The 24,131-nt window shown below is 46.6% G+C and overlaps 1 protein-coding gene across 1 annotated transcript in view; it reads left to right on the top strand.

Moving 5' to 3' along the window:
* The first annotated feature begins 6,786 nt into the window (after positions 1 to 6,786).
* The window catches only part of LOC142796451 (uncharacterized), a 129,089-nt gene continuing 111,744 nt past the window's right edge, over positions 6,787 to 24,131 (top strand). Inside the window, exon 1 of the mRNA XM_075887131.1 lies at positions 6,787 to 6,814. Within this exon, the coding sequence (XP_075743246.1) occupies positions 6,802 to 6,814 (13 nt within the window). The 5' untranslated portion in view covers positions 6,787 to 6,801. The remainder of the gene's footprint in view (positions 6,815 to 24,131) is intronic.

The raw sequence follows: 24,131 nt of genomic DNA, 5'->3' as shown, positions 1-24,131 counted from the left end.
GTGCTTCTATCCATGTGTCCAGCCGTCCAACCGTCCGTCCTTTATGCTAGTAGGCAACTTCATTCAACGTAGACATTATGGACGTCAGGACCTAGTTTCGCCCACTCGTCATCACTCATTTCGTGGAGATGCGTGGAATTCTTTATATTCCCTACTTGCCGACTTTTGCTTCGACTCTAGTTAAGCTTTCCATTAACGCCAATAGGCAAACTCTTTTGAACTGACTTACTCTCACTGAGGCTGACTCAAATGGGACTTTGAGCGAGACAAGCAGAGACGAATATTCAACATTCTGAATCTGAGTGAGGCCGACAGGGCAAAAGCCCAATCGGCTTTTGGAACAGGGGAGCCCGCTTCACTGGATTAAGAGTTAGTATATGCGACACTGACTCCGAAGCAAATAAAATATACCTTGAGGCTGAGTCTCAATGAGGGCAATTTATTTTGCCGACTCATGACCTTCTCACCTGCTCTCGTCATCTGCACACATCGTCTTTTCTTAATAGCCCATCCTTCGAGCATTGAAAATAAAGCATCGAAGCGATATCTTCTTTGACAAAGCCCTGGCGGACGTCAGCAGGAAGCGAGGTGCCTTTTATCTTGTGATCACATACATTGCGAGTGTCTTCTACACGGAATGAAGGGATAGACTACTTTTAACTCGACGTACTTTTACTCCTTTCTAGCTTTCTGGTCTTTTTTTTTCCTTCATGAATGTTTCACGTGCTCTACGGTGCATAATCCCCACGAGCCATCCTCGCCTTTTGCAAGTGTTCTATAGCTGGCTTTGGACAGCCTACTTTGCCAATTTCTTTAATCGTGAGCGCTAGACATACTCTATAAGCACATTTGCTTTTTTTGCATTTATCTCCGTCAGACTTCCATTATCAGGCACGCTTTCTTTTACGTGTGGGCTGACTGCACTGCTGTCATTTCCCCTAACGTAATAGCGATTGTTTTGTTCTGCTCCCCATAGAATCGGGTATTAGCTCCGATGCATTGCATTGTAACTAAGTCAATATCTAATCCAGAATTTTCATCGACACTATGTACTTGCAGAACACCTACATAAGTTTGCTGTATTTCTGTGCGTGTAAATCCTGAACGGTACCAATAGCCATCATATCACTTCAGAGCATAACTATCGCAAATTCCATAAAGAAATCAATCAATTCACATTCTTGATGTTTGCGACGTTTGTATGGTTCAAAACTGTTGCCTAAATATATTTTTTTGGTTTTTTGTAGACAGGTTTGATCAGAATTTATGTGCCACCAACGTAGTTGCTACATAACTAAATATTAACTGTCCTGAGCTTACCAAAAGCATGCTTCTTTCAAAACTGTCGAAAATGTTTCCGCAAATATCTCATTTTTTTCGGTCAAAATTACCAGTAGTACTTTTTCACGTCTAACTTCTGCTTTGTCTCTGTGCAGAGGCATAAAACACATCAACAATTTTCTGACGTCAGTCATGAAGTATATGTATAGTAAAAACACATTTCAGAAGCAAAATACAAAAATGCATTTACGTTCACAGGTTACAATGGTTAAATTTTTTCAACGTGATAGCGTCAAAGAGCCAGTTTCGCTGGAAACCCGGTGTCGACGTCGGCGTCAGTGTTGTTGGAGGTGTTCTTAGTGGTTACCGAAAAATGAAGCGTCTTTGCAAGACCGAAAAATTAAGACATATGCAATTAAAATTAATAAATTGTGGGTCATAGTGGCAATGAAATCCAGGTCGGTCGGTCGGTCGGTCGGTCGGTCGGTCGGTCGGTCGGTCGGTCGGTCGGTCGGTCGGTCGGTCGGTCGGTCAGTCGGTCGGTTGGTCGGAGAACATTCTTTAGGCTCTAAGGAACTACACAGTCGTAGTAGCTGGCCCCGTCCACGTTGGGGTCGGAAGACTTTGGTTCTCCACCCGTTCGTGGGCTCTGTGGACAGCCCCTGGCTGCTAATGGAGACTGGTGCTTCAGAGGGCTTCCTCCCAGTCATCTTGTTTATTAAAAGAGGCATTTTGTAACGCCGAACATTACCCGAGCATTGAGCTAACAAGCAATACTCTTCTAACGAGCAGAATCAATCGATGTCCGGAGCGAAGCTAGTGAACCTTCCCCTCGACGGGAAAGATCCCGTTTGTAACATTTTCAAGGTGAAATATGGAGGTCTAGTCTGCTTTGGGGTGGAAGCGGGAATTTCCTGCAGCCAAGCTGATAGTATTTCCCTATTTCGTGAAATGAGAGCGATGGCTTAAAGTTATGCTCCCAACCCAGATCATCTAGTATATCGGGACCATTGCGGAATGTCCCGGGTTGTTTGCGTGGCAAGCGGGTGTTCTACCGCACCCACGCGTCCGCTTTTGAATAGATTGAAAATAACTTCTTCAGTATAGTACAGTGAAAAAAAATTTATGCTTTACAAGCACACACATCATGTATCCATACTCCACTATACAGCATCAAATATGTATTAATAATGCGTGCTAGAAGCTTAAACTGAAATCAGTCGCCATAACGTGAGATTACCGTAATGACTTCATGTTTTAAAGCTAATCACCCACTACAAAAGGCACACACGTTACTGCATTTTTAAGGTCACGTAGTGGTTGCATAGAAAGTTCCAAAGGATTTTTATACATTAACCGCAGTATTCATGAACCGACCTTTACTTACCATAGTAAGGCTACTCACGAAAGAAAGAGAGAAGAATAATTATAATAAATGTACAAGATGAGCTTAAGAAGCCTCCCATACCTTGTAATTAGTGCACCTTAAGAAAGGCGTCCTAACTTGTAAGGTATAGGCCCTGGGAGCGAGGGCAGGTAAAATTTTGCTACAAAATCATTACCACGAGCAGCAATAAATTATCTTTGCTTCAATAGACCAACAACAGTGTGCACAGATGCATCCAAACGTGAACAGCAGTAATGTTTCTTTATGCACCAGCAGTTTTCGGTGAAATAAACGTGTTTCGTCAGGCCAATTTTCTGCAACCGTCGTCAACGTAGTGGGGTCATCAGGTCACTCTTATTATTTCGACATCTTGTATGTTTCTGCTGTGTTCGAAGGTGTTATTGTGCTCCCTTCAGCGTTTGCCAGCCGTATATATATAGATTCACCATTACCTCTGTCTCAAATCACATCTTATAGAATGCATCAATCCCTGCTAAGATATATTCTTTTTTCAATTTCTGGATTTTTTCTATATATTTTTATTTCAGTCCGAAATTTCTTCCTGTTTGTAAAACCATAAGCCTTTTTCTTAAAGATCCTGCCACCTGGTTCTCGGCCGATCCCCCTCTGTGGGAGTGCGCCAGAACAACAAGGATCATCATCATCATCATCATCATCACCACCACCACCAACACAATTTGTATCCGTGTACAGACGACCAAACAATTCGAAAATTGTTTGAGCCACTTCGGGGCGTGTAACCTGTACGAAAGAAAGTGTTTTTTCAACCACAGCACATATCCAGACTGTATACTCGTGACACAGTCGGCTACAAGACATTGACAAGGCAGTGGATCCAAGTTGAAACATGCCATATAGATAAAAGCACCATGCAATTAACAGCTGCATGGAACGGAGCACAACAAACCTGTGACCATGTACATTTTTCTGCAGAAATCGCACAGTGGGCAGATTCTTCACGGCACTTTTTGTGAAGCGAGGATGGCACGAAAATTCCTGCTTGCCGTAGGTCTCCCCCAAGTTCCGTCGATCATTGGGGACTCGCCGAAGCAATGACGTGTATGCGTGCGCTGTGCCTTTCAATATTTTTTTATTTGCCGTCCTCATAAATAACTGAATACGTAAAATTGTACGCCGCCATCTTTTCGATGCGTACGTCAGCGAGCCTAGCCCTTATTTTTTTGTCATACGGGTTTGCTTGTGGCCATTATTTTTAAAAGGTGTGACAACACAGGTGAAAATGAAACGAAATAAAAGTGCGTTTCGTATTATTGTGGAATATTGTTACGTATAGCCTAAAATGTGATCTCATTTATATATATACATAGTTTTCGTTGTTTTTGCACTGATCCTGCCTGTAAACGTTACCTGTCTGTACCATTCCGATTCCTCCCCCCCCCTTACCCAATGCCCTGTTCTGGGGCCTGTAAGGTTTTTTTTGAATAAAGAATAAAGAACTGAGCCTTCAAATAAAAACGAGGTACATTTTACGTAATGCAGTGAGACGGTACTCATACTTCTTTAAATTGATAAGCACATTAAATGGTCAACTTATCAGCATCAATTCCTCTACATATTTGTAAATGTGATGACCTTTTTGGTTTGGCATATACTGCTTGTGTGAAACTTGTCCGATTGCTTCTCAGCGCACGGAAGTGGATAACAGCTCTGTTTACCAACGAAGTAGTTTCGTAAACCATGAGTTTGTGCACGTAGAATCCCCGGTAAGCCACACCGCAATATGTCACAACACGCACCATGATGAAGTCACGCTCCGAACGAACATCATGAGTTATCTCCTTTGATTTACACGGCTGTGCTACAGATGGGAATGCTACACGCGATTTGGCATGCCTTGCATCAAGTGCCGACAGAACGCGACAGTTCCAGTCCCTAAAGTGCTGCGCACCTAATATCATCACCTAAGCGCTCGAATAGCATGAAAGAATACTTCTCCTAAGCTCCATCACGTTCTGAATATGCTATGGATTGCTATGCTGCGCATTGTTTTACCGGCGTTACGCCATTAAGTTATTCAAGAACTTTGATATGATGAAAAAGTGACAGAAGCTCAGTGATACCGAAGGCCCCACTTGCTGTTAGGTGGCTGCGGCAGCCAGGAAAGTAACGGAAGATGAAGTCTCTCAACGCTCTCCAGGGCGCTGGAGACTGCCAGGAGTTGGTTGCTTGCGGGGACAGTATATAATAACAGCGTACAGCAGTCCGTGCCCCTAAAGGGCTCCTCACCTAAGAAAGCATAAATAGGTGCATTCTCCTTTAGTTTTGAAAGTTATTTTCATCAATACACCCAAGATATGCGCTTCGCGACGCATTTCCTTTTTGCTAGGCTTCTCACAACGGTAGCGAACCACTGCATATTGGAGATGCTGCAACAATCAGTTTCCCCAGGGCATGCATTATAATGCCATAAATAGCAACTATACTGACAACAACATGAGCATACGTTCACAAAAACCAAATAGAACACCGAAGTGGGCAACATGAAGTTCCAGGAGCTCACGAAACGCCTCCAAGCAGTAATAACAGAGCGCAAAGTAACCTCGTTTTTGTTTAGGCCTGCTATTATCTTTTTGCTTCCTACACTTCCAGTCAGACGTTGCGCGGGGGCCTCCATTTCCTCACATCTTTTTCTCCAACGGCTGCATATATGGTTCTGCAATGAACATGAAATTCTCTAGAGGGCAGGCAGCCGACGCAATCTCGAGGGATGAGAGCCAGAAAATCTTGTTAGGCATTATTCGCCTCTTCTTTTTCGTGTGATGGAAAAAAGCACTGCGGAAAACGTTACAGAAGGATTATCTTGAAGCAACAAAGAGGATTTCTCCATACAACTCCCTATTTTTGCTAGGTATATCAAAGCTCTATGGAAAAGCAGGAAGGTTAAATATAGGAAGTGTTGATTTGCTACCCTTCATTTTCGGAACATCAATGAGGGTGTTATGGATATTTTTGAATTGTACACTGTGAAATGGCACTCATCTGTACAAGCGCGTGCATTAATGTTTCCTGCTCGTGGTTACGTGCAAAAAAAACGCTTTCTTTATTTCAGATATAATGGAAGGACAGATAAAATAAATTTATTTTGGTGGAAACTTTCAAGCTAGTTTAGACATTCTTTGTTCAATCGCCGTCGCTGATGTTGACGTGCTCAGGCAACAAGCGAAATATGATATATAAAGATCTTGAATGCATCATCCTACAAAAGGCGCCAAGTTTGGTTGGTATTTTTCGACTAATATTCGTTATATTCAGTATTCGGTATAGCTTCCTGGCTGCTTTGATTATATGCGTCGAGGATTACGTGCTTAACACTAACAACAGCATTGTCTTTGCGCTACACTCCTCGGAATGCTAGACCACTATTATAAAAGCATTTGCAGTTATCGTGCAGAAAATCTCTGAAAAAATCTTTAAATAACCCAAAAAATGAAGATAAATTAAAAAAAACTGTGAAGCTGAGGTCGCCTACTCGGTGTTTCTTTATTTTTTTCTGATTTTTGGTGTTTTGTCTCGGTTCTGGCGTTAAATATGTCTTTCGGTACAATTCGGGGGGGGGGAGGGATAATTTTTTTGTTTCGCTGTGATAGACTGCGTTTCATCTGCAATGACCTCTCTGGAAACTCGGTGTTTGCTGCTCGGTGTCATTGCCACCGCTCAAATCATGCGTACTCCTTTATTCCCCTCTGAAGCCTTCTATGACTGGTCCCTTCCTCCCACAGTGCACTGGTCTTGTGACTTGAATAGCGCAGCTGGCTATGCCCTTCTCTCTTGGTCACGTGAGCTGACACATTCAGTATGACACCATACGGCAAGAGAAGGACCTAAGACTGCTCCGTTGTGAAAATCCAGTGAACACTTTGCTAAAAAAATTCACCTAATCAATGCACAGGTGTTGTTCAAAATGTCTGTCTAAATATTTTGCTCTTTGTATAATTGGTCAACTTGCTGCAGGTCTTGTGCCGGGTGCCTGAATGTTCGTCAAGTAGAAATTGCCACTCTTTGTTCAAGCCTTCCTCCAATCCTGAAGAAACAAAACTTGATATTGAAATTCAGGATGAAACCTCATTCCTTCACACAGCCCTACCAACACTATGCATTCATCAGGTAACGCTTTTCACGTGTTTTTTTTATTAAACGTGCTACGCATTTTCTACTAGAGTTCTACTTTAAATGCTTTGAACAGAACTTCTTCGCCGTTGCGGTCAACGACATGATGTATTCATAATACATTTCAAACCAAAATCTACAGTAAAAGTTTCATGTGCTGGTTAGCGCATGTATGACATGATTTAAGAGAAACATGCTGTGCAATATCTGGGAAACAATTTGGGCCCTTGAACCCTATCTCCCGTTTTCTTCCGTCCCATATCTCTTGCTTAGCACTCCTATATAATATCTCCTATGAAATAACAGCATGCACAAGATTACTGTATGAAAATATTTTACTCCTTACTGTGTTGAACTGCATGTAAAACATTTCAAGTATTAGTTTTTCATATGTTCACAAGAAATATGAAATTATATATCATAATTTCTCATATTTTGCGGAAGTGATATTGGGTCGCAGTAGCATCTAGACGGAGCTTGACTGAACAAGGCGAGAAAACAGGTACCGCGCTAAGAGAGCAGAGATGAAGTGAAGGAATGAACTGACTGACTCTTCACACCATGCCTGTGTTTTTCTTAGGAATTAACCAACTAGCTTGTAAACAAGCCCTGTGATAATCAATGCCACTAAACATTAAGGCAAAAGCCTTCTTTCGTGACTCTGATAGTTTGTTCGTTTGTGTTGTATTTTCTTACTTTTTCGCTTTGGCAAAAATTTACAAGTTGCACGTAATCGTTCTTTTTATAAAAACACAAATTTTTCCCTGTGATATTGTTATCACTTCTTCTTTATATGCTCCTGTATTAAATTATTAAACTTATTCGAGAGCGAACAAAGCAAAAATATTGCCAAAATATTGTGGCAAAGCTAAAGAAACAGCATTTTGACTCGTACTGTGGCTGAATTTTCGCGATGTGTCAGGGTGCAACCGTAGCCGATGGAGCTCATCAAGGCGCTGACACGTGATGACGATTTTCAATACTGTGGAGGAGTTCTGTACCACAAAGGTGTTGAAACTGCTTCACCAATGTCATCGAACCGGTGGCACACCCTGTCAGTCTCTGTCATAGAGCTGTTCACCTGGCGACATAGGACGAGGACAACTTCTGAGTAAAGAGGGTCAGACTCACCGTTCTTCTGAACAGGCTCCGCTATCTTTATCGCAATTTCTGAGAGGATGGAAAGGTTGGCGCAAATCTGTCGGAGCCTACGCTTGAATTTGGTCCACTCTATGAATTCAAGAACGTGTTTCAAAAGGCAAGTCTTGGCCACAGTGGTCTGAGAAAAGGTGACGCGGGTGAGCTTCACAGCATCGTCCCAGTGGTAAAGAGCACCCTCACGGTCATACTCTTGCAACCAGTCTTGAACGTCGTCCCCATGAAGGTCAGCAAACACCGGTGGATCTTTGTGAGGCGCGGAGAAAGAAAGGGATCCCTGTTGATGGTGTGGCTGTTTCTGCCCTTATAGATACTGGAGCGCACATTTCTGTAATGAGCGCGAACCTTCGCCGACGCCTACATAAAGTGCTCACGCCTGCCGCTTCCCACAAACTTCGTGTCGCTGATAGGAGGACCCCTGATGTTTAAGGGATGTGCACGGCCCGTGTGTCCATTGCCGGTCATCCTACATTAGTTCAGTTTGCCGTCATTGAAATGTGTCCTCATGACCTAATACTTGGTTTGGACTTCCTGTCACGTCATTCTGCGCTCATTGATTGTGCCACTGGTGCTCTTCAGCTTGAACTGCCGCAGTTTGCCGATTTTCCAGCTGACTATTCTCCCCGTTTATGCTCTCGTCACCACGTTCGCTTGCCTCCGCAAGCTCCTACATATGTCACTTTTTCGTGCTCACGTCATGTGCCCGATAGTGACTACCTCGTAACTCCTATAGTCGACGTACTGATGGCCCGAGACGTCGCCCTTGCTCACACTGTTGTCGCCGTCGCTAATAATACACTGGTTATACCACTACTCAACGTGAGTCTCTTGACTCAAGTTATTCCGCAAGACATGTCTTTGGCCACCCTATCTCCACTTGACAGCTGCAACGTTACTTGTTTGGACACCGATACTACATCCCCCTGTCTTGGCCGCAATTACACTCTGCCTGCAGATGACATTAACACGATGATTGCTCCCGACCTCACTGCAGTGCAAGCTGCCAGCCTCCGCAGTCTGCTAACATCATATAGAGACGTTTTCGACTTTGACCACTGCCCTCTCAGCCAAACAACTGCAGTGACTCACCGGATCAACACTGGTGATGCCAGTCCCATACGGCGGCGTCCATATCGCGTATCTCACAAGGAACGCCAAGTAATTCAAAATGAAGTGGATAAAATGATTACTAAAGATGTAATAGAACCCTCATCCAGCCCCTGGGCCTCCCCAGTCGTGCTCGTTGAGAAGAAAGATGGCAGCTGGCGCTTTTGCGTGGACTATCGCCATTTAAACAAAGTGACCCACAAAGATGTCTACCCTTTGCCTCGGATTGATGATGCCCTCGATTGCCTCCATGGTGCCCAATACTTTTCGTCTATCGACCTTCGGTCCGGCTATTGGCAAATTTCCGTCGACCCCATGGATCGTGACAATACCGCTTTCGTTACGCCCGATGGCCTCTAGCAGTTCAAAGTCATGCCGTTTGGACTGTGTAATGCGCCGGCAACTTTCCAGCGCATGATTGACTCCCTTCTCCGAGGATACAAGTGGTCCATCTGCTTATGTTACTTAGACGATGTCATCGTCTTTTCACCTACCTTTGACAGCCATATAACACGTCTGTCAACCGTTCTGGATGTTTTTCGAAGAGCTGCTCTCCAGCTCAATTCTGCAAAATGCCATTTCGGACGTCGCCAAATCACCATACTCGGCCACCTTGTCAGTGCCGATGGTGTTCAACCAGATCCCGAAAAGGTACGAGCAGTACAACAATTTTCTGAACCACGCTCAACCAAGGACGTCCGAAGTTTTGTAGGGCTATGTTCCTATTTTCGTCGATTTGTCCGCAACTTCGTCGACATCGCTCGACCCCTTACTGATCTCTTAAAGAAGGACGTTCCCTTCGCATGGGGTATAGAGCAAGCGGACGCCTTTGCGGCTCTTATCCATCTGCTGACTACGCCACCAATACTGGCCCATTTCGAACCAGCATCACCTGCACAGCTTCGGACCGATGCCAGTGGCCGTGGAATTGGAGCGGTTCTTGGCCAACGACAGCACGGAAAGGACCGCGTGGTTGCTTACGCTAGTCGTCTTCTTTCACCTGCCGAACGGAAGTTCTCCATCACTGAGCGTGAATGCCTAGCTTTAGTGTGGGCCATGGCGAAATTCAGGCCTTACCTGTATGACCGAACTTTTTCCGTTGTTACGGACCATCACGCTCTTTGCTGGTTGTCATCGCTAAAGGACCCATCTGGACGTCTTGGTCGCTGGGCGCTCCGTCTGCAAGAATACTTATTCGTGGTCCACTACCAGTCGGGACGCCTCCACACAGACGCAGACTGTTTGTCACGTTATCCGGTTGAAACGCCCGACTTGACAGACCTTGATTCAGACCCCTGCGTTCTTTTCATCTAAGCTTTGGGTGATATCTCCACCGAACAACGACGTGACCCGTCGTTACTCTCCATCATCGAGCGTCTGTACTCTGCTCCAACAGACCCTTCCGTTCGCCTGTTCGAACTGCATGACAACATTCTGTACCGTCGCAGCTTCAACGCTGATGGCCCGGAATTACTACTCGTGCTTCCCCATCACCTGCGTACCAGCGTTCTTGAACAACTACATGACGTACCTACAGCCGGTCACCTAGGCGTCTCTCGTACCTAAGATCGTGTGCGACGTCGCTTTTTCTGGCCCGGACTGTATCGTTCGGTGGTTCTCTATGTCACTGCTTGCGACCGCTGCCAACGCCGCAAGCGCCCCTCTGTGCTACCGTCTGGCCTCCTACAGCCCATTGACATACCGACGGAACCATTCTTCCGTGTTGACCTTGACCTGTTGGGCCCGTTTCCTACGTCCACCTCCGGAAATAAATGGGTTGCAGTCGCCACAGACTACGCCAAACGCTTTGCTATCACTAAAACACTGCCGACAAGCTGTTCCACTGTCGTGGCTGACGTTCTCTTGTATGAAGTCATTCTTCATCACGGCGCTCCACGGCAGCTGCTTATTGATCGAAGAAGGTACTTTCTTTCACGTGTTGTGGATGACATTCTCCGCGCCTGCTCCACTGAGCACAAGCTTACCACCGCTTATGATCCACAGACAAACAGATTGACCGAGCGTCTGAACGAACGCTGACGCAGATGCTGTCAATGTACGTTTCGCCAGATCACCGTGACTGGGACAAAGCACTCCACTTTGTCACGTTCGCGTACAATTCTTCCCGGCACCGCAGAGGTAGTTATTCGCTGTTTTAATTGCTATTTGGCCGACATCCAGCATTACCATTTGACACGCTCCTTCCTTCGGCTGCCCCCCTGTCTACTGAGTACGCCAGCGATGTCGTTTCTCGAGCCCATGCAGCCCGTCAGCTTGCCCGTGATCGGCTACACTTGTCGCAAGCACACCAAAAAGACCGCTATGACAGTCGCCACCAGAGCGTGCACTTCTCGCCGGGGTCTCTGGTACTTCTCTGGACACCAAACTGCCCAGTCGGCTTATCAGAGAAGCTGCTATCACACTACCATGGCCCCTACAAAGTGTTACGACTACTTAGTGACGTCAGCTACGAGATCGCACCCCTAAGCAATGCCTCTTCGACCACCTCACTCCAGACAGACGTTGTACACGTTTCCAGACTGAAACCGTATCACCCTCCTCGTTCGTCGCCGCCGTACTAAGCGCCGTGACCGCGCTTCCGCCGCAGGGGAGTGATGTTATGGTGCATCATCGACAGGAGCAAGCGTGGCACTTAGCGAAGATGAAGAAGACGCCTGTGCGTTAGGCGCTTGCGCGAGAGGCAACTCAGACATCTTGTTCGGCTGCCGACTCTCGGTGGACGCAATCCTGTAAGCCAAGACCTCGCCCCATCACAATATATATATATATATATATATATATATATATATATATATATATACGTGTGTGTGTGTGTGTACGTGTGTGTGGTGTGTGTGTGTGGTGGCGAAAATGACCGTAGCTTTGCAACTGGTCAAGTGATGCGCCGTGAAAACGGCAACAACGGAAGCATTCATTTCGAGAGGTTCAGCCTGAGTGCGGCATTCGTCAAAAATGAAGGTACATTCTGTTCACGCTTACGTTTATAATATTTTGAGCAGAAAAATGAGAGGCAAAAAAAGGCTAAGACAGAATAAAGAAAAAAGTTACAGCATATCCACGGCGTGATTAACTCTCCTGGCCATTTCAATGATGGTATCAATACCAAACTTTGTATGGCATCACATGTCTGTATGAAGAACGTATCTGTTTAGTCATAACATAAAAATTGAGAAAAGAAAGCTCCGCGCGGATTTGAACGTGGGACCTCTGCGTCGTGAAAGCGAGGCATAACCACTGAGCCAAGCCCGGAGAACCTGCGGTGGTTTCGTTCACATGGCATGTTGCAAAACTGGTATGGTATGCCAAGATTTTATTAGAGTGTACTAGAAGCTTTTGAGTGGCGCGAGCGGCTGCCTGGGAGCGGCCGTTTCGGCGTGGAATGATGCGGTGGCGCTGGCGTCGACCAATCTACCCGGGCGGATGGCTGGCAGGCGTTCCGCGTACGTGTTGGAACCTCTCTGTCGCGCCAAGTGTGAAGATCATCTCCCTCTTTTTTTTCTTATTCACATACCTCCCCTTTTCCGCGCAAACAAACGTTGTTTGACATTATTGTTATTGAAGTTGCTGCTGACCGCACTGCAGCCTGAAGCAGCATAGTACATTGTACAATATAACGAGCACGTTTTTTTTAATTTTTAAAGTGTACATATTTTATACGAGAAACCAGCTGGCCGGTACACACCAGAAGCGCCCCCCCCCCCCCCCAAAAAAAAGAAAAGGAATATGCTGCACACAAAACGAAGAACTCTTGGTCGATTCCACGTAAAACACCAAAGCTGGACTCAAATAAAAGGCTCGTTGCTTGTGGCTGCGTGCACACACGACAAAAAAGTAGGCTTTATTGATATTATTTGAAGAACAGCAGAGTTTTTCCAAACCTCTTTTTGGTTTTGAAATATGGCAATAGATTCATTGTTGTAGGACCCACAGAAATGCAAATACGTAATACTGCAGAAGAATGTCTTAGGTGAAACATAATAGTCGAAGATTTTGAGAGTTTAAAAAACGCAACAATACTACAAAGCAATGTCGTAACTAATGATAATCTTAATTGATAATATAAAAATGCAAGGTTTACATATTTAAAAAACAATACATTTGGACTTAGGTAAATTGTAAAAAACGTAAAATATAGAGCCAGGATACAAAAGATAACATAAAACAAAGCAAACAAAACGACAGAGTTTAGGTTGTCTTCCCAAAATGCATTTAAATAAAAAAAGATGTTATGGTCGAAACATTGTTTGAAGGGACACTGAAGTGTAACAATGAATTGGCTTAGATTGATTAATTATGCACCGAGATCCCTAATGCTGCTAAATTTACCATCACAGGTTCAATACAAAAAGATTCAAGATCAAAGATTTATTTTGAGATTTTGCGTCATTATTTGCACGTTTTCTTGCTTACAAGCCTCTTCTAGGAAAAATTGTTTTTCTTCTTGGTGTACCGTGAAAAAATTAAGTGTGTAAGAAAATATGCACGAAAAATGACATCCTTTTTAAGCCACTGTAGCATTTTATAGCCTACTATATTTTAGGTGCTGCTGTGCGCTTCTTCGTTTCTCATCCCGCGACTTGTTCAAACAGGTGAAGTATACGCCTCGTTGAATGCAAAGCTCACGAGTGCTAGGATTCAGTGAGCACGCTACGTACGACACGCCGTCAAATCCAGGAACCTCGTGCAGCGCCCATGACTTTGATGGTAGGACAAGACCACGAAGGTCACCGAGAGTGACAACCGCGTCAGACAATGGACTTGAGCTTGTCTCGTCAGCTTCGTCGGCATCTGAAGAAGTTGCACCATTGGTATTCACAAGGAGCTGTGCAGGAGGGCTAATGCGTCGCCGTTTTCTGTTGTCATTCTCAGCCGGCACACACTGATGCCGCCGCTTTGTTTGGGTCCACGGAGCCGGAGTTTTGAGCGTCAAATATGCAGGCAGGTTGGGCAAGATCGTCGGGACTGCATCAGGGGCAAGTGTCGGCGTTCCCCTAGGAATTCGGACTTGAACACCATTGATAACATGTACGTAGTCTCTCACAATGAAATGCGGTTCGAAATGTAACTCGCACACAGCACAATCGGCGTCAAGTGGCTTGTCAAGCCGATGGAGGTTCCGCTCCCAAAGAAGTCGTCGTTCTTCGTCTTTCGGGGTCTTAAAAAGCGATAACTTCCGACTTTGTTGCACACGCGGATATCCAGTTGTGCAACCTGGCGCGTAACAATGGTTTAGACGCTGCTTTTTAAGTCATTCCGCGACTAAAATCGAGATGCCGGCCATGCCGCCGAGCCAGCCGAGTAAACCAAGTGGGAAGATTAGGCGATGGCAGCGCCGCCGCTACTTTCGTCACAAGTTGGGGATGGAGAAAGCAAGGAAAAGCGTTTCGGTCGCGCCACTCAAAAGTTCTAGTACACTCTAATTTTATGGTGAACACAAGCGACAGACCCTAACCAGAACCTCGTGCTCTAAATCGTTAACAATTTTTTCTAAACATATGAAAATCATGACATGCGTGTCATGTAACAACATGACTACATGCCACACTCATGATGCGCTCGCCGCCGTTTCGCTAGCTTCCCATGTACCAAACTCGGTATTACGTGACGCCAACGGACGACCCTGGTAAACGACACATACAAACGTGATCATCACGATATGCGTGTGATGTAACAACACGACTACATTTCACACTAATGATGCGCTCGTGGTCGTTTTGCTAGCTTTACATATGCCAAATTTAGTATTACGTGACGTCAATGGATGACGAAGGTATGTGACTGGTACAAACATGATAATCATGGGATGCGTGTGATGTGAGAACATTACTACATGCTACAGCCAAGGCGCCAATACATTCCGAAGTGACGCTGTGTGCGTGCTCACCGGCGTTCGTTTCGTCGGGTCACGCCGGCATTGACACGCCAGGCACCGGTCCTGCCATATACTCGCAGGCGCACGCCGCCCTGCGTTGCTTTGACGCATGCGTGTTACAGCGCATCCGGCGTCCCTCCGTCACGAAAAGAGGGAGACACAGTGTTGTCTGGATAACGCATCGCCGCGGAATGCAGCATGTCGCATTTCGCGCCGGTTGCCGTCGGGCTGCGTCGACGGACGCTGGTCGCGCTGGTCGTGCCTGGCGTCAAGCTATAGAGTGCTTGCGTTTTGCTAGCGTAGCGTCGCTGTGCCCAGCGTGGGTGTGCGTCAATACTACGTTGGAGTATATTGAGCCCTTCATGATGCGCTCGCGGCTGTTTTGCTAGCTCTACATATACCAAATCTGGTGTTACGAGACATCAATGATTGACGAAAGTATATGGCTGGTGCAAACATGATAATCCTAATACGCGTGTCATGTAAGAACATGACAGCATAGTACACTCATAGCGTACTCGCGGTCGTTTCTATAGCTCCACATATACTAAATTTAGTATCACGAGACGTGAATAGACGAAAAAGGTAAACGACACATCAAAACATGATAATCATGCTACGGAAGGCATGTACGGCATCATTTACCTCCACCTGGTTGATTTGATTGATATGTGGGGTTTAACGTCCCAAAAGCACCTTATGATTATGAGAAACGCCGTAGTGGAGGGCTCCGGAAATTTCGACCACCTGGTGTTCCTTATCGTGCCCCCAAATCTGAGCACACGGGCCTGCTACATTTCTGCCTCCATCGGAAATGCAGCCATCGCAGCCAGGATTCGATCCCGCGACCTACAGATCAGCAGCCAAGTACCTTAGCCACTAGACCACGGTGGTGCGCTACCTCTAGAAAAGAACGAGCCAACACACCTGGCGTGTCGGACGCTGTCAGCCGCCGTGGCTCCGCTTCAGGCCTGGAATAAGGTAGTGAGATTGGCGCGGCCCTTTCGGCCACCTTCGACGTCATCTCACGTCTCTACTCTCGCTCGCTACAAAAAAATCATCGCAAATCCACGGAGTGAATTATGATAAGTGGGGCTAAGCATCCATCAGCCCGTCCATGCATCCGTCCGTCCGTTTGTTCTTGCTTTCATCCGTCCGCGTGACCATCCATGCGTCCATCCATCCGTTCATCCGTCTGTCCATCCCTTCATGCACCCATACGTCAGCGCGTCCGTTCATCTGTCCGTCCGCCTTCTACTCTGTCTGTCCGCCCTTCCATGCGTCCATGTAGTGAACAGTCCAAGTACCTCCATCTCCCATCTCACATCCCCTGTAGCACATACCCGCTCTAGAAGTGGTATGTGCCACTGGTGGCTACATACACCAACGGAGGATGGACAGACCCACACTTTAAGGAGCTTCGCCCCTAAAATGTATATAAAACATGTGTTTGTGTAGAGGTTTTAAACGATGCTTGAGCTGCTACATAGGTTTTGTTTAGTTGCGCTACTTGACCATTCCGAAATTTTTGTGTTTACGCGCAAGCTAGGCAATCTCGCATCCCCTCTCTCGCATCCCACATACCCGCTCTAGAACTTGTATGTGCCACTGGTGGCTACATACACCCACGGGGTATAAACATACCCACACGCTAAGAAGCTTCGCCTCTAAAAGAAGAAGAAATCGGCATGGGCGGGGCACGTTGCACGTAGGCAGGATAACTGCTGGTCATTAAGGGTAACTGATTGGAGATAGATAGATAGATTGATTGATAGATAGATTGATAGATAGATAGATAGATAGACAGACAGACAGACAGACAGACAGACACACAGATACTTCAAGACTAAATAAATGGAAAGTAATGCGTTGCATTCACAATTGGCATACGAGAAGAACATAATTCATTGGTCATGACGCAAGTAACTGGTCTTGCGTGTCGTGTGCTTTATGAACCTTTTCGATAGTGAGGTGTGGCACACATGCCCGTATAAAGAATAAACAAATACGCATATATATATATATATATATATATATATATATATATACCGTATTTACTCGCATAATAGGCGCACTTTTTTTTTCAGAAAATCCAGCTCGAAGTTAGGGGTGCGCCAATTACGCGGGGTAAAATTTTTGAAAATTTTTTCAACTCGGTTCTCGCGCTTTAAATCTGCACACTTGTCAAGTAAAAGGCGACTTTATCGTTTACCAATTAATTCAGCATAAAACAAACATACCTACGTACCTTTTAATGAACAAGCGAGAGCCGTCAACTGCACACACACACGTAAAATTTATTTACACAAAAGTCGTAGCTGTTCCTCCTTTTCCCTATTCGGAGTCCGAGTCGGAGATCACACATTCATCACGCTTGCCCGAAGCATTCATCATATGCTGCGGGCAAGCGCTGGCACAAGAGGTCCGCCTTCGCAGTGCGAAGCCATGGCGCCGCATGAAACGAGTTGTCCATCGAGAGCTGGCTTTGAACTCTTTTGCTTCGATGCCCTGCGCTCGGGCTATTCTGCGCGCCTCAGTCTGCACAATATCCAACGACACAGCACAGCCGTCTTGTCGTAGCTCCCGTATATGCCGGACCAGTTGCTCTTCGACGTTCGGATACCTGCCGGTCTTGGCACCGCGGAAAGCCCGTCGTGTCTTTTTCGTCGCCTTAAGTTTTTCTTCTTGGTCTTGGAGAAACCAGTACCGAATACTGGTTTCTCCAACGCCGAAATGCCTGCTTGCAGCCCGGTTGCCGTGCTCCAGCGCGTACTGCACTGCCTTCAGTTTAAACCCAGCCGTGTAGCTCGCGTACTTCCCCATGGTGGAACCAAAGTTCAATACACGACCACAACATACGCACACCGCTTGCAAAATGGCGTTTCTTTCTTTTTCTCTGATGGCGGTGATGGCGATCGAGCCCCCGGCGTTGTACACTTGACCTCCAAAAAGCACGGCGATTTGGGGGGTATCAGTAATTGATGGAACAGCCGTTTTTTTTTCGCTCATGGACGCTTTTTTTTTCAAGTTTTATTTCGACAAACACGTTGGTTAGGTCGTTGCACTTCGAATTTTTGTTATTTGCTCTTCGATTTGCCTTCTTTTTTTCTTCAGGGTACGGGGACCGCGTTCCAACTGTACCGCTGGGGGGTAGAATTGTTTCTGATCACGGCCAAGTTCGGGGTGCGCCTATTATGCGCGGAATTAAAATAAATCAAATTTTCCGCGACCAAACTAGGGGTGCGCCTATTATGCGAGTGTGCCGATTATGCGAGTAAATACGGTATATATATATATATATATATATATATATATATATATATATATATATATATATATATATATATATATATATATATACGGTATGAGCCGGGCCATGTTTTGGGGACAAAGGTAGCGGTAGAGGAAGCGACTTGGCTCGGCCTATGTTTGCCATCATCGCCGATCGTCGCCTGATTTCTCCTGTAAATAAACATAGTTAAACTCAATCTAACCATAACAGTTTTATGGTGGAGGTGCTGGGTACCTAAGCAAGCAACATGGCTCTGCAACAACGTGAGCTACGCCGAAGCCACCGCATTGCAGCGTTACCCCCGTTACCGCTGGTGGTCGAGATGTTTCACGGTGAAGATAGAACCCTGAACCCCGCAGCTGACGGCACTGCACCACCAGTTCCAGCGACACCTTTACTACCGACATCAGCCGCGGCTGGTCTTTGGCAGCGTCAGCATCTGGTAGAGCCCTGTCCTTTCGGGAGGAAATGTGGCGAGGACGTGGACGAGTGGCTCAAACTTTAAAAGCGGGTGAGCAACTACTACTCTTGGGACGCGGCAACTCAGTTGACTAACGTCGTCTTCTTCTTGAGGGATACGGCGCTCACATGGTATGAGAACCATGAGGGCGCCCTCACAACGTGGGAAGGCTTCGTGCCCGAAATAAAGGAGTGTTTCGGGGACACCGTGGCAAAGTGGAAGCAAGCCGAACAAACGCTGCAGCAAAGAGCCCAGGTCTCAGGCGAAACGTGCACGATGTACACCGAGGCGATCCTGAAACTATGCAGGACCGCTAAATCTTGCGTGTTCGAGGAGGACAAAGTCGGCCACCTGTTGAAGGCCATCGCAGAGGATGCTTATTACTTTCTTATCGGCAAAGACAGCATTGGTACAGTAGCCGATGTCATAAGGCACTGTTACACGTTTGAGGCGCTGAAGGTGAGGCGCATTGCTCCTAAATTTGGTCGATTACCTAATGTAACCACGGTAGCGAGTGTTGACAACTACGTGCCGTCTGATCTTGCGTCTACAATACGTGAGATCGTGCGTGAAGAACTCAGCCGACACGCTCGCGCAACGCGTTGCGAAGCTACACCCTTGCCGGCTCCAGACCAGCATCGGCATCCTGCTTTCACTGCTGCAGCAGGCGTCGAGGAGTATGACTACGTTTCTGGCACAACACCGAGGCCGCAGCGCAGTCACTACCAAGACACCAGGCACCAGCGCCGCTTCAGTTACCCTCGACAGCTGGCCGCTGCCCATCAGAACCCGAGCGAATACGCACCCGTTTCACCACGCCCTCGTGATGCTTTCCAAAATGCATATCGTCGACTTCCTGTGTGCTACAGCTGTGGTGCTCCAGGACACATTGCTTGGTTCTGCCATCGGCAGAGAGAGATGACATCGAGATACGAGCCGTCGTCAAGACCTACTCGCGGTGGCCACAATTATTATGACGATCCTTGGTGGTTCACGTATCGCGACCACACCCTACGGCAAGAGAGCTGGCGTGGAACCTACCCCCTTCTGACCGTAGCTTGACACCTCCGCCTGGCCGAACGCATCGCTCTCCTTCACCTCTACGGTGGCGGTCGCCACCACCACCGACGGGAAACTAGCCGGCGCGGCCGATGGAGGTGAGGTCGCACAACAGGATTCACCTCATATACCTCTGCCAGTTACGATGGACAAAAACGGGAAATGTGTTTCAATTTGTATGCAACGGCTTTAGTGGATACTGGTGCCACAGTTTCTGTTATGAACAGTTCGTTTAAAGCTAGCTTAGGCCGCAAAGTTATGTTTTCCTATCAAGATTCTGGTAGGTTTCATGGCGTGGGCGGGGACATATTTCAACCCGTAGGAGTGTGTGCCGTCAACGTTTTGTTGGCTGAAAGGCGTTCCCAACTGAGTTCCTGATTCTGAAACGGGGTACACATGATGTTATTCTCGGCATTGACTTCCTTCAAGAGTGTGGCGCCTTCGTCTATTGCGGTATGGCTGAAGTTTCTCTTAGCGGTGGTGATGCCCTTCCCGCCCTAGTTCAGCAGCAGCTGCCTCCGGAAGACTTACTGATTGTGTCCAGAGAGCTGACATTACCACCATCGTCTATGAGTTCAGTAGCCGTATTTACTCCAATAGCTGCAGTATCAGTTTTTGATGCCGTCGTTCAACCTCTCATGATTCAGTATGCGAAGAAAGATGTAATAGTGCCTCATTCGATTATCTCAATTACTAATGGCTGGGACTTTTTGTGGGCACTTAATTCTTCGTCTGCGCCGATTATCCTTCCTCGAGGAATGAAGCTCGCACTGTTCCATGGTGTCACAGAAAATTCTATTGTCGCCATTAACGACGAGGAAAGTGAGAAACGCGTGGGCACCTCTAAACGAAGTATCTTCCATGAGTCCCACATTTTGAGCATGGTTAGCAAGACGCTACGGTAACATGAACAACAATTGGTCCAACTATTACAACGACAGAGGTCAGTGTTTGACTTCGACGAAAAGGGTAAGCGACTGTCTTTACCATGCTCTCGACCACTGCATACCATCTACACATGCTTTCCCCATCCGGTTCAGCAAAAGCCTTACAGGGTGTCATCATCCGAGCGAAAAGTTATAGCTGAACAAGTTCAAGACATGTCGCAGAAGGGCGTTATTGAAGAGTCGTGCAGCCCGTAGGCAGCACCTGTGATTTTGGTTCGCAAGAAAGACGGTTCCTGGAGCTTTTGCGTTGATTATAGGCGATTGAATGGCTTGACGAAAAAGGATGTATATCCGCTGCCTTGAATCGACGACGTAATTGACTGTCTAAGTTCTGCTTCATGCTTTTTTTCACTCGATCTACGATCAGAATATTGGCAGATCCCCATGCACCGTGCTAACAAGGAGAAAACGGCATTTGTAACACCGGATGGACTATAACAGTTCAATGCGATGCCATTGGGCTATGCAATGCCCCCGCAACTTTTGAAAGATTTAGGGACTCGATTCTTCGCGGACTGAAATGGTAGATCTGTTTGTGCTATCGGGACGACGTTGTCATTTTTTGGCCGCACATTCGAAGAACTTAACGTTCGTTTGAGCCTCGTTCTGGACTCTGCGGGAAAGGCTGGCTTGATCTTGAACTCCAAGAAGTGTCGGTTTGGTGAACGGCAGGCCTTGATCCTTGGCCATTTGGTAGATAAGGATGGGGTCAGGCCTGACCCCCGGAAAACTGAAGCAGTCAGCGCCTTTAAGCCACCCACGTCTGTTGAAGAACTTGGTAGGTTTCTCAGGTTATGTTCTTATTTTCGACGCTGTGTGCCTAAATTTGCGGACATCGTCTACCCATTGTCCAGCCTCTTGCGAAAACCCAGTGCATTCGAACGGAAATCTGAATGTGACGCTGCGTTCTGTCAACTCGAATTTCTGCTGACATCAGAGCCGTCATTTGGACCCATCTGCTCCTACGGAAGTAAACAGCGACGCAAGCGGAATCGGCATCGGAGGCGTTGTTGTTCAGCGTCATGATGACAGAGAGCATGTCGTTGCCTATACAAGTCGTTCCCTCAGCAAGGCTGAAACAAAATTACACTGTGACCGAACAAGAATGTTTGGCAGCCGTATTTGCTATTCAGAAGTTTTGTTGTTATCTGTATGGGCATCTTTTCACGATTGTAACAGACCATCATTCCCTATGCTGGCTCGTTACTCTCCGAGACCCTTCTGGACACCTTGCCCACTGGGCTCTACGCATAAAGGAATTTGACTTAAATGTTGCATACAAAAGTGGATGGCGTCATACCAACGCCGATTGTCTTTCTCGCCTTCCATTCTCTACGACTGACGACAATACAGACACGTTTGACATTTGCTTTGCAACTGTTTCGCGCGCATTTCCTGTTGTCACCACGTTCCAGCGGGAACAGCGCAACGACTTGACTTTAGACTCTTTATTCGCCACTGTCAGAAGCCCCAAGTGCAGTGGTCGCTTTTGTCTTCGCGATGGACTGTTGTACAAGATGAATTTCTAGGCAAAGGGTGCGTGGTATTCGCTAGTGGTTCCCCAAAGCCTGAGGTACGACGTCCTCCATTTCATGCATGATGGCCCGACATCTGGCCATCTTGGATTCATTTGCACGCTGCATCAAACTCAAGAGTGCTTCTACTGGCCTAAAATGCGACAATGTACAAAGCAATACGTCTCCAGTTGCGACAAATTCCAGCGCCATAAACGTCCTACAAGCAGTCCGCATGGCCTCTTTCACCCTATAACGCCGCGCCCACAACACCTTGCGAACAAGTTGGTATCGACCTGCTGGGACCGTTTCTGCGGTCTTGCAACAACAACCACTGGATCATAGTCTGCGTAGATCACCTTACCGAAAATGCGGAAACTGCTGCGATATCATCTTCCACAGTGGATTCCGTCGCCTCTTTCCTGTTACAATCCATCGTTATAAGCCATGGTCCACCTCGTGTCATCATCAGTGATCGTGGTCGCCAGTTCGTCGCCGACACTGTAGAGGAATTGCTTTGTCTCTGCACTTCGCAGTTTCGCCATTCGACGCCATATCATCCCCAGACGAATGGCCTTGTGGAACGCACAAACCGCACCCTTACTAATATGCTCCCTATGTATGTATCCTCAATTCACAGGAACTGGGATGAGATTTTGCCATTCATCACCTATGCTTATGATACAGCGAAGCACGAAACCACGGACATCAATCCGTTCTACCTACTCTACGCTCGACAATCACGCAGCTGCCTCGATACAATACTTTCATTCGAGCTCCATACGGACGGTTCAGTTGCTCAAACACTGTGCCAAACTGAAGAAGCCCGCCAAATTGCTCATATCCGCACACTGGCATCGCAAGATCGCTCCAAGCAGAGGTATCATCAATGCCACGACACCGTTTCAATCGAAAAAGGGGACCTCGTGTGGTTGTAGACCCCTCAGCGGAAACGTGGCTTATGCCAGAACTTTTTAGCGCACTATGTCGGTTCATTCGTTATCGTAAATCGCCTGAGTGACTTGACCTACGTGGTGGCACACTTGACGTCGGCTGGTCGTCGGTCAAGCCAAACACAGTTGGCACATGTAGCTCGTCTCAAGCAGTTCCAGCCTACACTACGCCAATGATTCGCCCCGCCCAGCGTACTTCGTCTGTGAACCGGGAAATGATACGGTATGAGCCGGGCCATGTTTTGGGGACAAAGGGAGAGGAAGAGGAAGTGACTTGGTTCGGCGTATGTTCGCCATCATCGCCGATCGTCGCCTGATCTCTCCTGTAAATAAACATAGTTAAACTTAATAACACAATCTCACCGTAATGATATATATATATATATATATATATATATATATATATATATATATATATATATATATATATATATATATATATATATTTGCATACATGCCACTCGTATGTACATACGGGGGGGGGGGGGTTAAACGTGGCATACGCAGCTGCGTATGCAATAATCTTGCATGTACGTTCAGCGTATGAATCGTATGTACGAGAGTTTTCGATATTACTGACGCGTATGCGCTACAGGTGGTTCATCGTTCATATCAATTCAAGCTCTTGGGGACAGCCACAATATTTACGCGAAAGCGTTAGAAAGTTAGTGTCGCAGAAAATCTGGCGCCGACGTCGACGGCATTGTCAGTGAGCGCGAAGTCCCACTGGAAGCAAAGAAGTCATGGCTCGAGTCGGAATCAACACCATGCATTCTTCGCGGCACTCCAAGGAGCACCAATACTAAAACGCGCTTATTTAGTAAAAAGGCCGCATAAAAAGATTATTTCTAGGCGACGCTTGTGGTTTAGGTGTTGGCTAGGTGCCGTTATAATATTGTAATGAACATTGACTCCCAATGCACTGTCACGC

The sequence above is a fragment of the Rhipicephalus microplus genome, chromosome 2 (assembly GCF_043290135.1).
Source record: "Rhipicephalus microplus isolate Deutch F79 chromosome 2, USDA_Rmic, whole genome shotgun sequence".
NCBI lineage: Eukaryota > Metazoa > Arthropoda > Arachnida > Ixodida > Ixodidae > Rhipicephalus > Rhipicephalus microplus.
The sequence above is the reverse complement of the archived record's forward strand: the minus strand, read 5'-3'. Positions and strand labels throughout refer to the sequence as shown.